At 41.4% G+C, this 15867-nt stretch overlaps 1 protein-coding gene across 1 annotated transcript in view; it reads left to right on the top strand.

The window, feature by feature from the left end:
* Nucleotides 1-15867, top strand: part of LOC141778306 (exostosin-1a-like) — a 42342-nt gene that overhangs the window by 11499 nt on the left and 14976 nt on the right. The window contains exon 2 of the mRNA XM_074652487.1: nt 14983-15076. Coding sequence (XP_074508588.1) covers nt 14983-15076 — 94 coding nt within the window. The remainder of the gene's footprint in view (nt 1-14982; nt 15077-15867) is intronic.

Below are 15867 nucleotides of genomic sequence, written 5' to 3'. Positions count from 1 at the left end.
CAAAGATGTAAGTTTATGGAAGTGACTCATCATTCAGCGAGCTAGTGTTTACGTGACGCACGAGACACATTTACAGTCCTTTCAAACACTTGCTTGCTCGAGATGACGGGCTTTCTCAATTATCCCTCATGTACAATTAAATATGTTGTGAGAGCTACATGCAGAATTAAGCGGCACTCTAAAATCAAGGCCACCCAAATCCTATGGGCCTTTAATCCTTCAGTCACTGTGGAGAATAGACCTGCCAAGCCCAACGACAGAGTCTCTAAATGTCTCTGACTCTTGACTCACTGCCACAAAATATTTTATTTTAACATTTCATGTGTTATTTTTGGAATGGAGGAGGATGTTTATAGTACAATAATATGTATCCTTAGTATTTCTGTTTTGGAGATTTGGAGAGAGGAACTGACGGACTGATCCTGAAGAGTTGGGCCACATGAGTGGGATTGTCCTTCTCGAAGGTACTTTGTCAATGCATCCTCGTCACCGTGAGGGACCATGTTGTGCTGTGTTCTTGTAACCACACTTTGGCAGCATCGAGAAATTACCAGCCACCATGTTGCGAAGCTTGGCTGGGTAGTGACTTGGATCATCAGATAAAACTGGCACACACACACACACACACAGATATGCTATCTCTCGCTGTCCTCTTTGGACTCCACTTTGTCAGATAAGGCTTCAATCGGCGCTGCGAGAGGAAGGGAAGCTCCGGCACACATGAAGATAATCCTCAGTATTTGATAGTCTTAACTCTTCCGTGAAATGGTGGCCTTATTCAACCTGGTCTTTGTTGCAATCTTTAACAGATTAAGTGACCATTTAGACTCATTAAACTCACCAAATCATTTCAAGAAGAAAAGCAACAGAATAATGAAACATGTGGAATCGATGGCAGACATGTAAATATTGCCAGAGACTCAAAGCTGTTTTGTTTAAACCGCTTTCTGTTTTATAAAAATGGGTGATTGCTCTGATTCAAGCTGAGATGACTTGGACTATGATTTTGTCCATGTTGGCTGAGCTTCATACAGTTTCTTTCCTTCTCTCACACACAGTGAAATCAGTGACTTCCCCTTGTGAGGTCACAACCAGAGGGCAAGACAGGAAGTGTTGTCTTTGGTCTTTCCCGCTGTTCAAACTAATTACCTGCCCGCAGCAGCAAGCAGCTCTGCTGGCTGTGGAATTCATTAACAGATGGTAAAGCTTTGTTCTGGGCCAGTGTGTCTGCGAGGATACAGAGGAATCCAGCAGCCTCAGAGGGTACTGTTGGGCCGTCTACATTCCTCTCTGAGATCAGGTTAACTCGTCCTTGGTGGTAACACTGACAGGTTCTTGATGATGTGCACCAACATTTTCCCCTCCGTCTGGAGGGCTGCCCCACCTAAAACTAATAATGGTATTGTTGTCAGATTGTCTAAAAGCTCCTGCAGGTGTTGTTGGTAAAAATGACTTCAGTGGAAGGAATAGGTTATGGTATGTCGATTTAAGGGGATAATATATGTAATTAAAATAGTTGATTATGGCAGACGTTTGCAGCCTTTCAACAGTTGAAACATGACTGTACACAAGCAGTTGGAACTCAGCATCGTTTGCATGGTGCTAATATGTTAGCCGTGAATACAAGTTGATGACTGTGACAGGGTATGACTGTGCTTTAATTGACTTATGTGTTTACAACACGTGTCAACTAGAGATGCACATTCCGACTTTTTCTGTCCCGATAGTGATACCTGGGCCGATCTGATACCAGTGTTTAATTAATGAGCTGTATGCCCGACTGTGTGGAAGTGACTTGGATCATTCTTTTATGTGTAAGGAAACATCAGGTTTAACTTAAACATTGCTTTACTAACTTTGTAAAACAAAATGTAACAATTAAATACACAGATACACATTTAATTAATTCTTATTTATTATTAAAATAATAAATCGTACACCAGCAACTTCATAATAAATCTTCAAAATTAACAGGAATTACAATTAAAGGGTAAACCAACTATGCAGCAACAAATTGGTCAAAACTTAAATGGTATTAAAGTTTTAATATATAATGTATATAGTATACAAACATAGAATTGAATTGAATAGAATAGATCCGCTCCATTGTCACCAATACCCGATCCAGACATTTGAGTCTGTATTGACCCGATATCTGATATCTGTATCGGTGCATCCCTCGTGTCAACTCATCTTATCCTCCCTCTGACCTCCATTTGACCCCAAATGCTTTTCAAGGCTGACAGTATCTCCCATTTAACGTCCTGTGTTGTGCAACAGTTTGGGTTTTTTCTTTTTAAACCAAGCTCTGCTCAGCACTATTCCCTTACTTTAATTTACTTTACCTTTCTGTAATCAGTGAATGAAAAGACTTGAGCTTGTGAGCGCAGTGGGGTGTCATTTGTTGTCATTGATAGCCAGTAGATGTGTAGGCGTCTGTGTGTGGTGTATCATGGTACCAGTATAGGATTAGGTCACCCTCCCCCCACGGTCATCACATTAGTGAGGGAGGATTTATTAGATGGGTTAAAACCTAAGGGGTGGTAGGCAGTGTGGCATATGGCAAAGCTGGCCCTCCATTCAATTTAAGCCTTTATGAGAATGACTGGTACAGAGAGGCCAGTGCAGGTCTTAAATGCAACGTCATACACGTGTGTTTGTATTTAGCTGATTGTATTGGTTACTGTGTTTGTTGTACTAATCAACTTGTTGATTATTGAATAATTTGACAGGCATCGTAGTGTTTCCATCCTGACAGAAAAGTAAATAGACACATAAATGTAGAAGTGAAATGTGCAACATGGTGCTGCTTTACTGAGATGGAAACCTGTTGAATGCCTCTCTGGATGTTGATGTCTCAGTGCTTTTAGGAAAAAGATATTTGTTAACTCCGCAGACGACAGAATGCAACAAATGAGTCATTACCTCTTCCTCTTTCACTTTGAAGAGAGCATTGACAATGCTTTAGCCAAGTGCCACAAATTTCTGCTAGTTGCTGCAATTTTGTGTATCCTCGGGGATAAACCGCAGTATATTTCCCTTCCCCATCATCATTAGTACTGCTGCCACCCTGTAATCTCTCTTTCCGTCACTGAGGCAATGGGGCTTCTCTCTCCTCTGTGGTCTCGTAATTGTGAGGTAATCATCTTTGCCTCTTGAGAGCTGAAAGACTGTGTTTACACTTCGTTTTTGGCGGCTCAACTTGGCGAGACATTAATTTACTCTCTCAGCGGCAGAAGGAAGCTGCTCCTTTCATTACTTCATTACTTCACACTGGCTTTGCACTTACAGCCATTCTTCTCCCGGTGCATTTTGAGGCTGGTTGTCATCAGCAGGTTGGATAAACTCCATTTTCTCTCTTTAACATGTGGTGTTTTTAAAGGGTTGGTTCACCCATTTAGAAAATAGAATTACCTCTAGTGGTATCTATCCATCCACTTTCTTTTAAGTTTCGACACACAGTCATGGTCGCACGCCCTTCTGGCCCAAAAGTGCAAAGACCTTCTGAGATGTAAACAGCCAGCATATGTAAACATCATGAACTCGCTCCTTTTTCCTTCCCCACACTACTCCCTCTATCCCTCCCTCTCTCCCCTGAAACACTTGCATAAGGCCATCCCCTTGGTATGTCCTAAATAAAACATAATGCCTGTACACATGCACAGTCTCACGTACTTGGTCCTCCAGTTCGGCTGACGCATCACCCCTCCGATATTGTCCCAAATCACACCCACACACACACACAAACAAACACAGAATGCTTCAAAACAGACTTCTCAGTCCAGGCAGATGCTGCTGGCCTCAGCAGCCAGGCTTTATCTAAATCCCTCTCTCTGCATGATGGATTGGATCAGATCAGACACAGCCCGCAAGTCCATTTGATGGTGCATTGATAGGAAATTCAGTTGATAACATCCCATATTCGGATCTAAGAGAGACATTACAAAGCCCCCTTCTCCCTGTCATGGCTGTTGTCACGGTTGCTTTGCCATTAAAAGGAGGAGGCTGTCTGTGAGCTGACAGGGGTCTTCACCCTGGTAAAAAAAAAACAAATTGGTGTTTGGAAAAGCTGTCCACATGCTGATACGTTCACAGAACTCACGCAGGTATACAGATTCTTGCACAGATGCACATTCATTTTATTCATCCATTGTTTTGTTCCTCATTTTGCTGATTACATTCCCATCTGTATTCTGTTCTCTCCCTTGTTTCCATCATCTTCTCCTCTGGTGTTCCCACCCTCCTTTCCCTTTCACCCCCCTCGGTTCTCATCCATTCATCACTCCTTTCCTGTTTCCCTCCGCCTCACCCTCCACCTCTGTGTCATTCAATCCCTCTCTCCTCTTCATCGCTATCTGCCTTCTCACATCCTTCTATCTCTTCCTCCATCCGTCCCTGCTTGGCTCGGGATCAGAGACATTCCTGACCTGGACTTATCTCTCGTGCAGAATATCCACTGCAACAGCAGCACCAGCTAGAGGCTCTATCTGCAGCCTGAGCAGTCAGTTTCTGGCTGTTTGTCAGCATTCCTTCAAGCTCAGGGACCGCTCAGATTAATCTGCTCAACTTCCACCTCTGTTCCGGATGAGACAAACTTACTGGGACTTGTGTGTGTTCACTCATGCATTCATTCATTCAGTAGGTCATTTACCAGAGCCATGTTGGTAGTGGTTGATAGCTGGACCAAGAGATCTGGAAGTTTGTTGGTTGTGACCTCATCCTTGGATCCAGAATGATAAACAGTTAAAGCCCCTGTTTTGGAAATACAGGAAACACTCTCAGTAAATATATGACCCGTCACGTTCATTCGCAGCTTTTAGCAAAAGAGGGCGAGTCCCTCCCTGACCGCTGCAGTCAAATAATTTGACCCAAAATGTCTGATCTGACATCTTTATGTTGCCCGACTTTACAAGCCAGCCTCGACATTCCAGCACTAATGGCTGTTCCGTTAACAACAGTCATTTCATTATCTCCAACACTCCCTTGTTCTGGTTTTTGGTATCCAGAGAGCACTTCAAAGCATCCTTCTCATCAACCTCATCAAGCTGATGGACGGCTGATTAGAGATGTGGGCAGCTTCCTCCCAACTCCTAAAGGATTCAGTGAAATTCAGCGGCTCTTTTATGAAACCAACATTTTCTGGATGGATGTTGATAAATCTGTGGGTCAGTATGTGTTGCGCTTACTGGAACTCACTCGAGGGCGTGTACGACTCCATTTCGAGGAGGGATATTTGTGGAGATGAAAGGGTTTCGCTGTTTGGTTCTCCTGGTGAGAGAGGGCTTAAGATGGATGGAGACCGAGAAGGAGAACAAGAAAAAGAAGCGTGAGAGAAGATTCAAAGCATAGTAATTAGGTGAATTAACCTGGGGTCATGTAGAACTCGAGACCCCCCTCTGTGTGTCTGTAAATGTTTTATAAAGCTGTCTTTGAACTCATTAACCAGGGGAAGATGAGTGAGCCAAAGGTGCCTGGAGGAAATGAGTAAAGGCTTTGTTTTTCATAAAGTCCTGTTGGTATTAACATCATCGTTGCTCCATCGACTCAGGATGGAGCAGGTGGTGCTCCTTAAACCCCATTAAGCAGCAATGTGACTTCTTACACCATTGGAAATAATGGAATAAAGTATAACAACCATGCACTTTCACCTGTTTACGTGTGCTGAAAACAAACAGATGCAGTGATTTTAAGTGCAATTAGTACACTTATTGCCACTCATCGTCACAAACAGGGCTCAGAGAAATTAAGTAATTATCCCTTCTGTCTTGTGTTTATTCAGACAATCAATTCCATTTTCTCAATAGTCATAATTTATCAATAACCATGATGTAGTCTGCTTGGGTTCAAGCTTCACCATTCCTTACTAGGATGTTGAAATGTGTCCTTTTCTTGGAAATACAGACCAGGGTTGAGTCCAAAACTCCATACTAACATGCTGTTTAGTTGCTACAATAGTATGTGAGATTTGTTAGCATCTGAAACCTTAGTATGAAACCAATAGTACGCAAATTGCATACTATTTCCGGTGAAATATTACAATATACAACACTGGAAACTTGGAAGCATAAATATCCCACAATGCAATGCGGTAGTGCCGACAGTGTCCATAACAGATGTTGACGGACAGCTCTGTAACATCAATAACGCTAATTTAGTGTAAGATTTCACTTTGCATGTCGTAATATGTTTTTTTTTAATTAATTCAGACTTTGATTCTCACAAACCTTCGTTTTGGTCACATGATGTTGGCACCGGTTACCATGGTTGCACATCTCCAACCGGCAAGGAGGCTCTCAGGAAGTGACGACGTAAATTACTGCTCAGTGCGTCCGAAAAGATCCAAACTACTTTTTATTCACACAAAAGTATGTTGAGCGATTGTACATATATTGGTTATGTTGTGCATATTATGTGATTTTGGACGAAGCATATGTAAAAGGTACTGCATATTCTACCACCATTCAACCACTTACTGTGGCGATGTCCATTTATATTTGGGAAAAGAATGATTAATTATGCACATTCAGCCTTCAGGTGTCATGACACAGCCAGGCTTGTATAACAATGTGTAGTTTTCTTTTTTATTAAATTAAATTAGCATTTTCCCTGAAGCTCTGCTGCCATCCACTTTCTTGTCCCCATTCCTGCTCGGAGCAACGTTAGCCAGCTTAAAAAAAGTTGCTCATCTATCATCATCATGGCTGCAGGTAAAACAGTTGAGATTAACTATGCCATTAAGTACGAGATAGTGCAGTGAATCTCATAGTGTTGGCCGTCAATCTCTAATGCTCCCATCCTGAGGCCGGTGGAGTATTTTAAGCTCCGTAACTTCAGGCAAGTTAGTGTGACACTCTTCGTAGTTATTCTGGACACTAAATTGTCATATTTTAAAGTTCTTTGGTGTTAACTGCATTGCATTGTTGGAATAGGTATCACAGGGAAATTTTAATTCACACGCGCGCAGAGAAAAATCTGTATTTCTCTGGGGGGAATCTTTCTTTTGATTGGTGTATCCGATTCCCGCGGCTGACGTCTAATGTTTCCACAATCCTCAGGGATGTCTTTCCACAGAGGTCTGATGCACTCTTTCTATACCAGCCAGCCAGCCTGCGTTCTAATATCCCTCTTGGTGGCTAATTAACCCCATGGAACACGAGTATGAAGGTGCTCATTAACCCCACATTACAAGCAGCTGTTTGATCGCCTCGTGCAGATCAGAACAGTTGTGTAATGATTGCTCTCATGCCTGAAAACACCGTGTATGTGTGTTGTTTTTTGACATACGCAGGTCTAATGCAAGTCTTCCAGAAAGAGAGTGTATTTGATGTTTTTCTGTATGCTTAAATAAAGTATGTCAGCTTCCCCTCCTTGGGCCTGTCACTATGTGTTGTACATGTCTACCTCACGGTGCGCGGTCTTGTCAGGGGAAAGAAAGCAGCCGGGTCTAAGAGGGACTGGCAGTGTCTTAAACTATTGAAGTCGCTCTGATGTGTGTCGAGATCAAAATGGGGCTTTATGTGTGCGTTTGCGCTGTGTGTGACATTCTTGCCATGGGTGGCTCTGGCTGTGTGGGGGGGCTCGGATACAGCATGTGATTGTCGACTGCTGTTTTTTTTTCCGTCTTTCCCTTTTCTCATCCGATGACAGTCACTTTCACCCGGTGCCTTTCAGGCTGAAATTCCTCTGGCTTGAACTCACAGTCCTGGCAACAGCCAAACTGCCCATCAACTCGACTCAACTGTGACAGAGAAGAGGAAGCAGAAAATGAGATATGAAGTCAGTGCGGGATGGGAGAAGGGTGAGAGAGCGAGATAGCACTAGAGCTGCCATCATTTTCCCCTCTGAAGTTCATCTTTGGGAATTCCCGGTTGTTGAGGATTCTCCATGTGATCTAGATGAGTGATGGCTACACAATGAACAGTATGTTTAAAAGAATCCAGGCGAGGCATTTTCTCTTTCTGGAAGTTATTTTGGATTATTCAAGTGACCATTTCAAAGCATTATGTTTAACTCAACATAACTACTTACAGTAGATCCCTCCCTCACGGTACAGATGAAAGCACATGTTATAAATCAGGCCACAGCTGAGCTCCCCAAGAGGTTCATCTTTTCACGATGACCGACAGCATGGAGTCTGTTTATTTGCACTGTTTCCATTAATTAGTCCAGCTTACTCTATGATTTTGTTGAATTACAATAACTACAAGCTTATATTGCAAAATAATATTTTCATCTATCCGTTTGAACTTCTTTGAGTATGTTCCTCGTGGTGTAAGTATGTTTGGATCATGACTTAGTGACGCTACATTGACATTCTTTGATCTCATCATTATAATACCATTAGTTAGAATATACATATGAATTTCTTCATTTGTCAGGGGTCAGGACAAGATGTTCTAAGATGCAAAATTATGACAAAAAGCAGATGAAATGATGAGGATTACAAAATCAGGGACATAGAAATGTTGTTCCCAATGAATGGAGCTGTCCTTCTTTGACCCAGCAGCAAAATTACCACCATATTATTTTATCCTGTAGCACCTAACTGTCATTTTAATAATACTATGACGTAGCTAAGAGAGGCACCTTTTCCTCCAGATTCATGAGAATTAAATCATCTGTTTGTGTGACATGGTATGAAGGGGATGAACAAACAAAGAATTGGAGTAATAGTTAAAGATGGATAATAGTAGTCCCTGGTGGACACGCTGTCCCATCACAGAGGACAGTTTGGGGGAACCTACTGTCCATCAGCTCTGTGACTTGTCATAGAGCAGCTGATGTAATGCGTCCTCTGATTGTGGTCCTTTGCTATGAGTTGTTATGTTGTAAATGTGTGTGGTCCACACAGATTATAGGAGACAAACACTTTGGCTGTTCTTCTGAGTCTCCTCAGGCACTTGACAGAGTGAGCCATGCATTTCTCTTTCACACCATCCATTCTTGTTGCTAGGAGACTGGTTGATCTTTTTTTTTGACCCAGCTCACTTCCTGTTATCCTTTTTCTCTTTCTGTGAATCATACTGTGTTCCTCTCCTGCAATATTAATAAATGACATGTAATCACATCCATGAATTAATTAAGGTTTATATAAAGATAGCACAACAGTATTAAAAGAAGAGGTGATGGTTTTACTGTCAGGTCCTTTCTCTTTCTCCCAATGAGAGACCAGAATAGACTGTTTCATTATTGATCCGAGTTGTGCTGTTGAAGTGAGGATGCATGCATTAATACACTTAAGATATTCACTCAAATCTCCTCCTGTAGATGTTTGTTTGCATCTAAATGAGAATTTGGTCACTATCTACTTTCATCCATCTCAGTTGAAACTGAGTCAGCCTCCATGTTTTCATCATGGTCATCTCTCCAAGTTTTTAAGTTAACAAAGACATTATAAAAGTTACTTGGATGTAAGTAACTCCAGTTCTATGAGTAAGTGCCTCGCCCTCTAATGGACCTCGCTAATAGACTTCAAATGTACAATATGTGTCTCCTCCTTTGATATAGTATGTTCCAGCTGATAGTGCTCTGGTAACCCTGCCAACCTCTACTGTAGAGCCTGAAGACCCTGCAGAGGGTGCATGGAAAGAGTTAAAAGTTCAAGTTTCTCTTGCTTGTAATGGGGATGTTCAGGACTAGTCTGTGAGCAGCAGCAGGTGATTATATCATCATTGGAATAAGTGTTTTGGTCTTACCTTTCCCACATTATACCCTCTACTTCCAGTCAGTGTTTCCAGTCAACACCGTATATGAGTATGATTTTGGTTGGAAATGAAGCTCTTAAAAGTTGTTTCCCTTCTAAAACACACTGAGGACTTTGTTTTTTTTACTTGTCTCCATGTCTCTTTCTCCCTCCCAAGCATACAGTATTCACACAGAGTGGTCATATAAAAGAACTGTCATTTCTAAAAGATGGTAGTTTCTAACCAAGAGCAACGGCGTGGTCAGGAAATGTCAACAGACTGTGGTCGCTCTGATTGAACAGTTGGTTGAGGTCAGATCCTCCGGGAATGTGTCCATCCGACCACATGCATTCTCTGCAGGCTGAAGATTTATGCACAGCTCTACGGCAGGACACATTTGCAGTTTGGTTTGGCTATTTGCATGATCTCAGTTTATTATCTGAAGGTTAGGATGATCAAGATAACAGAGTTCCAGTTCACACCAGGATACTAGGATAGGCACTATTTCTTTAACAGATTACACTGAAAACAAGATGGAGCGAACTATGAGTTTCGTGTCTTGCTTCATCAGATTCGCTTTGTGCTCATGCCATTTTTCATTTATTTATTTAACCAGGTTAGTCCCATTGAGATTAAGAACCTCTTTTCCAAGGGAGACCTGGCCAAGATGGTCAGCAGCAGGAACACAAAGTTGCAGACACAAATAGAAATAAAATACAGTTCACAAACACTAAAATTTGCATTAAAAGACTATCTAAAGACAAATGGGGGGACAAAGAGGAACTTTTCTGGGAGTCAGCTGTCCAACAAGGGAAGCTAAAAACATTGGCATGCCATAGAGTCTGCTTCTAAGGCCTTCATCTTAGATTTAAACATGTTTGATGATACCAGCTCCTTGATTTTCAGGTCATTTTGGAGCAAATTCCAGGCTGAGGGTGCAGAATATGCAAAAGCCCTTTCCCCAATTTTTGTCCGAGCGCAAAGAAGTCCTGTGAGCGCAGTGAATACTGTCCACAATTTTTCTGTGTAATAAAATCACTGAAGTAGTGTGGGAGCAGACCCAGAATCACCTTATATATAAGGATGTACCAATGGGAGAGCCTACGGGTTGCCAGTGCAGGCCATCCCACCCGAGTGTACAACTCACAGTGGTGAGTCAGAGCTTTACAATTTGTAATGAACCTCGAGGATGCACGGTGAGCAACATCAACCATATGAAGGCACTGAGCAGAGGCGTGTATGTACAAAACATCTCCATAATCTAAAACCGGTAGAAATGTAGAAACAAGACCCCTTTTTACATTAAAAGAAAAACACAACTTGTTTCAAAAATAAAAACCCAGTTTTAGCTTCAGTTTTTTTTACAAGGTACAGCACATGTGGTTTAAAAGTAAGCAAGTCATCAATCAAGATGCCAAGGTCTCGACAGCCTCAATCTCCGTTCCATCCACAGTAAGCACCACAGGAACATTTTGAGACATACACTTGGGGTTGGAAAACAACATAAGTTTGGTCTTATTTGCATTTAAAACAAGTTTCAGCTCATGCAGTGTACTTTGCACAACAACCAAAGCATTTTGCAGATTCGCTTTGTGCTTGATTGCCATCAGGTGTGCCTTTTAAATAATCAGGTTAATTGATTAATGGAGAATCCAACAGGTTTGCATTCCCCGACACAAATGTACTTAAAAAAGTCAATAAGCAATAGCAACTATAATTCTACCATACAAAACTAGATATAAATATTACATTTCCATAAGATAATGAAATATAATTAACGTCAGAACACAGAATGCAAAATATTTTTTTCTACTAGTTTTTGGTGTGTATCTTATTATGAGGATATTCATGTTCTTTGTACTCATATTGATGGTATCTTATGGAAATGTATTAATTCTGGATCTGCTCATCCTCTGTTGTACTCTCACATTAATTGTATCTCTGTTATTATTGACTTTTTGAAGTACATTTGTATTGGGGAATGCAAACCTGTTGGATTCTCAGCTAATCAGCACCTGATTATTTAACCTGATGACAATCAAGCACAAAGGGAATCTGATGAAGCAACATGCAAACACATAGTTCGCCTCGTCAGTGTAATCTGTTAATGAAACCGTGCCTGTCCTAGTATCCTGGTAACTTTTGGTTTACTGTGGTTTACCGTGCACCAGCTGGCATCCAGGAGAGAAGCACTGCTGTGCACGGGGTCATCTTCAGTTTTTTATACTACATATTTAAACAGCTTTTGATACGCCTCCTGTGCTATCAATTTATTACAACATTTATTCTGCTGTTTTGTACTATATCATTACAGGGAGGTGGAAAAAATATGACTAATTCAAGCTGAATGGTGTGATTATTCAATGATGACAGATCTGCTACTGTGAGACTGCTCTGCTCCCCAGCAGCCATCTGCATGTTGGAAAATATGAGACTAGGCAGGATTGACTTATTATGTAGTTAATTACTGATGTTGCTGTGACATGCAGGATATGACTAACTCCTTGTTGATGTCTATCCTTTTTTTCCAATGAGACCAATCTTTTGAACACCTGCAGTACATGCATGTGCATTTTAAAAATCTGTGGGAAATAAAACCGAAGATGCACACCAAGACGGGAGATATATTATGAAGAAGATATACTCATCCTTAACATCTCCACAGACATGCAGTAGCATATTGTGAGACTGCTCCTCCCCACAGGCGGCCATCTGGAAGAGTAGAGAAGAATGGAGGTATGCAGGGAGAGGAACATCTGGTCTTTTCTGAGTTTGCACTGACAGGAAATGGGATGGATGGGAGATTTACACCCAGCCAGACCCAGATATGGACCTATACTTTTGTTTTATAGGCCTGAAAAAGGGGTCAGTTATTACGTGCCTCTGGCTGGGATTATTTGTTTGTCATGCTTAATGATAGCCTGTCATATCTGTGATGGGAGTCAGACTGGTGAATCAGATCCTTGTTTCATAATGGATGCACGGATCAGAGCAACATCTGTGATGCTACCTAGCCTTTAGTATTCTTCACTTTAGCCTACTAATAGGTGCTTCGTGGATAATGGATTTCTGTGTACATTACAGTGCATTACTATAGATGGTGTCAAGCTTAACTGTGGCTTTTATGATTTTTTTATGGCTGTTAATCTTCTCTAAACTCACTGTAGTGGCTGTTAATTGTAAATTGGACGTGCAGTCTAAAGTGGGATTATCCAGATAGATATTGCATAATCACCAAAGTTGATTCATTTGTGACACCCCCCCCACTTTGTGTTTGGTGATTTGTGTGTAATGGATGGTGCCTAACAGAAATCCATCTTGTGCTTTAGGCTATGCAGAGAATAAGAGCATAAGAAAAGATTAACTTCAGATTTCACACAACCATGATCTCCACCAGAGAACGGTTTGTCAGGCCTCTCAGAGGTCAGCCCAAGTCTTGTGAACATTCAAAAATATCAGGCAAACGTCCACTGAACTGAGAGCCAGACCAAAACTAGGAAGAGTAGGGAGCAGTGTTTTATAATAAAACTGATTGGTTTAAACTAGATCGATTTCCTTACAAAGATATTGGGTTGAACGTACATTGCTCACACCTCTAACCCAACAAAATGCCAATGTGCTTAGCCTAACCACGAGTGAAGTGAATTTTGTCGATGCTTGCATTACATATTTTTGCCTGGTTAGTCTCTTAGTTCCAACAGCACTATGCCGCCACAACACTTTGATGTTTACAAGTGGTGTTTTAAAGTGTCAGCATTATTTCACTCAGTTTAACCATGCATAGCCGGCTATTTCTGTAAAAGCTAAAGAGAACTTGATTTCCAGCTGGCTTGGCATCCTGCGGTCTCTGCTGAATGAAAGGCGGTATAGATGGAAACCACTTGTTGGCAGATGAATTCAAAAATCCTTTGCTTGACATTTGGCAAACACAGATTTCAATATGGACGTATGTGGTAAAGACAGCTCTGTAGTTCAGGCATGCTTTTCAGAAACGGTTGAATGTATTGTAAGTTTTAAGATGGCCCAGAAATTATGACCTGGGACGAACTGTGTCTTATGTTTATATATATATATATATATATATATATATATATATATATATATATATTCCTCTATAGCATATGTTTAATCGGCTGCCTTGTGTGTCTGCAGTATTCCCTAAAATATCTGGGTTAAGATGAATCTTCTCTTCATTGCTCCATATAAACTCGTCAGACACCTTTAGGGGATACATTTTACTTTGCTTAGAACCTGTTCCAGATAGATGCACATAAGGCATACATGGTCTGTATTTAGGGGAGCTACATCTACTGTATATCACTGTGCACGGCCACGCTGACAGTAAGCAGTACACTTAGAGACAGAGGAGTACAGCCTCAGGCATAATAAATCTATATACAACTAGAAGGGCACTCTGAGAGCGCAGACCTCCGCCAAGGCCGTTTCCATAAGTGAAAAATAATTTGTGTATCCTTCCTGTGATTCGGATCCGCTCCAAAATGTAATGGGTTCTTCGTCGGCCCGTGCTACACCCTTCCACCAAGTTTCATGATAATCAGGCCGGTAGTTTTTCTGTCATCTTGCTGACAAACAGACAAATAAACCGAACAGAAAACATAACCTCTAAAGGAGAGAGTAGTTAAATAGCCTCCGGCACACTCACTCACCTTTGCATTCATATTTGCATTCTCATGCAAATGTGGTCGCAAATAGTTTAAATACAAGCACAAATTTGCACGAATGCTTGTTTACAAGTAGAAATAAAATGTGCACACTTTCAGTCCTATCTAATGAAACCCAGTCCAATGCATGACAACCAGCCAACACAGAAATACACACTCTTTCGCACTCGCTCACATGCACACATATAATATTGACACTGAAGGAATTCCAAGCAGCTCCTTAATCCAAGCAAGTGCTGACAGAGGCTTAGATTGGACGGAGGGAGAGATGTTGAGATGTGCAGGTAAGAGGGCGAAGGGTTTAAAGAGAGAGAGAGGAGTCACGATCAAAGTTAGGGATTTTTCCTGAAAGTACTTGTGCTTCCAGGTATTCCATTGTTAAAAAGAGGTGCCTTTACTGTTCTTTATTGGCTTTATTGGTGTTGTCTGTGTTCCTAAGGAACAGGATTTTATCATGAGATGTCATTGTGGAAGCAGGATTTGGAGGCAAAAATGTATAAACTAATGCACTGGTGGAAGGACGATGTTCTGCTCACATTCTTTGTGATCTTCTGTTAGTATACTGAGAACTAAATCTTAGTTCCTGATGTCTTCTCTTCTTTGCTATCATCCTGCAGGTATGACTACAGAGAGATGCTGTACAACTCCACGTTCTGTCTGGTACCTCGAGGACGACGGCTGGGTTCTTTTCGTTTCTTAGAGGCTTTGCAGGTCAGTGACACACATACAGATGTTTATGGTGACTCAGAAGATACATACCATGTATCTGCTACTCTCTCCCATCTTTCCTACTGCTTGGTATGAATTAATAAAGTAAAAATCAAAAAGAAGAAACTGTTTTTGGGATTACAGTAGGTGCAACACTGCAGGTACTCCTTCACTGGAATTAGGATTCATGTTGTTTTGATACCTTTTCTGTGCCATTGCAGCCACCCTATGTTGTGTCTGCTGTACTGAATCTGTCACACATATTGAAGGAAGGAATTACTGCAAGATTTGGACCCGATTAAACCCCAAATCAAAGGCTGACCCACATAGATCCTTGTGCGTAAAGTGCTTCAGTTTTGATGAAGTGTCTCTATCAATAAGGTACATTTTGGCTACTTGAGTTGGCAGCTGTACGTAACGACCGAACTGGTTCAAGAGATCTGGTCATGCGTCAGCCTTGAAGCTGTGGTGACCAAACAATAAAGCCATTAATCGGTGGTTGAGAATGGAAAAAGTGATGTACTGGTTTACTTCCAGTAGCTCAGTCACCCACTGCCAGTCATTTTGTGAATGTGCAGCCAGTGTTGGTACAGCTGCCTCTGACTCAGTGTCTTCACTGCTGCCACTTAGTATTCTCACTTTTCAATTCTCTGCTTTTTCCATTTCTTTGAGTTTCTTCATCCATCTCCTCGAGTCATCATCTCCCCTCCTCTAACATTACACTTTACTCTTTTTAATTCTGCCTCCGTCTTCAACAAGTGTCCTTAATTCCCGATGGCATTGAGCCCATCATT

The sequence above is a fragment of the Sebastes fasciatus genome, chromosome 12 (assembly GCF_043250625.1).
Source record: "Sebastes fasciatus isolate fSebFas1 chromosome 12, fSebFas1.pri, whole genome shotgun sequence".
Taxonomy (NCBI): domain Eukaryota; kingdom Metazoa; phylum Chordata; class Actinopteri; order Perciformes; family Sebastidae; genus Sebastes; species Sebastes fasciatus.
The sequence above is the reverse complement of the archived record's forward strand: the minus strand, read 5'-3'. Positions and strand labels throughout refer to the sequence as shown.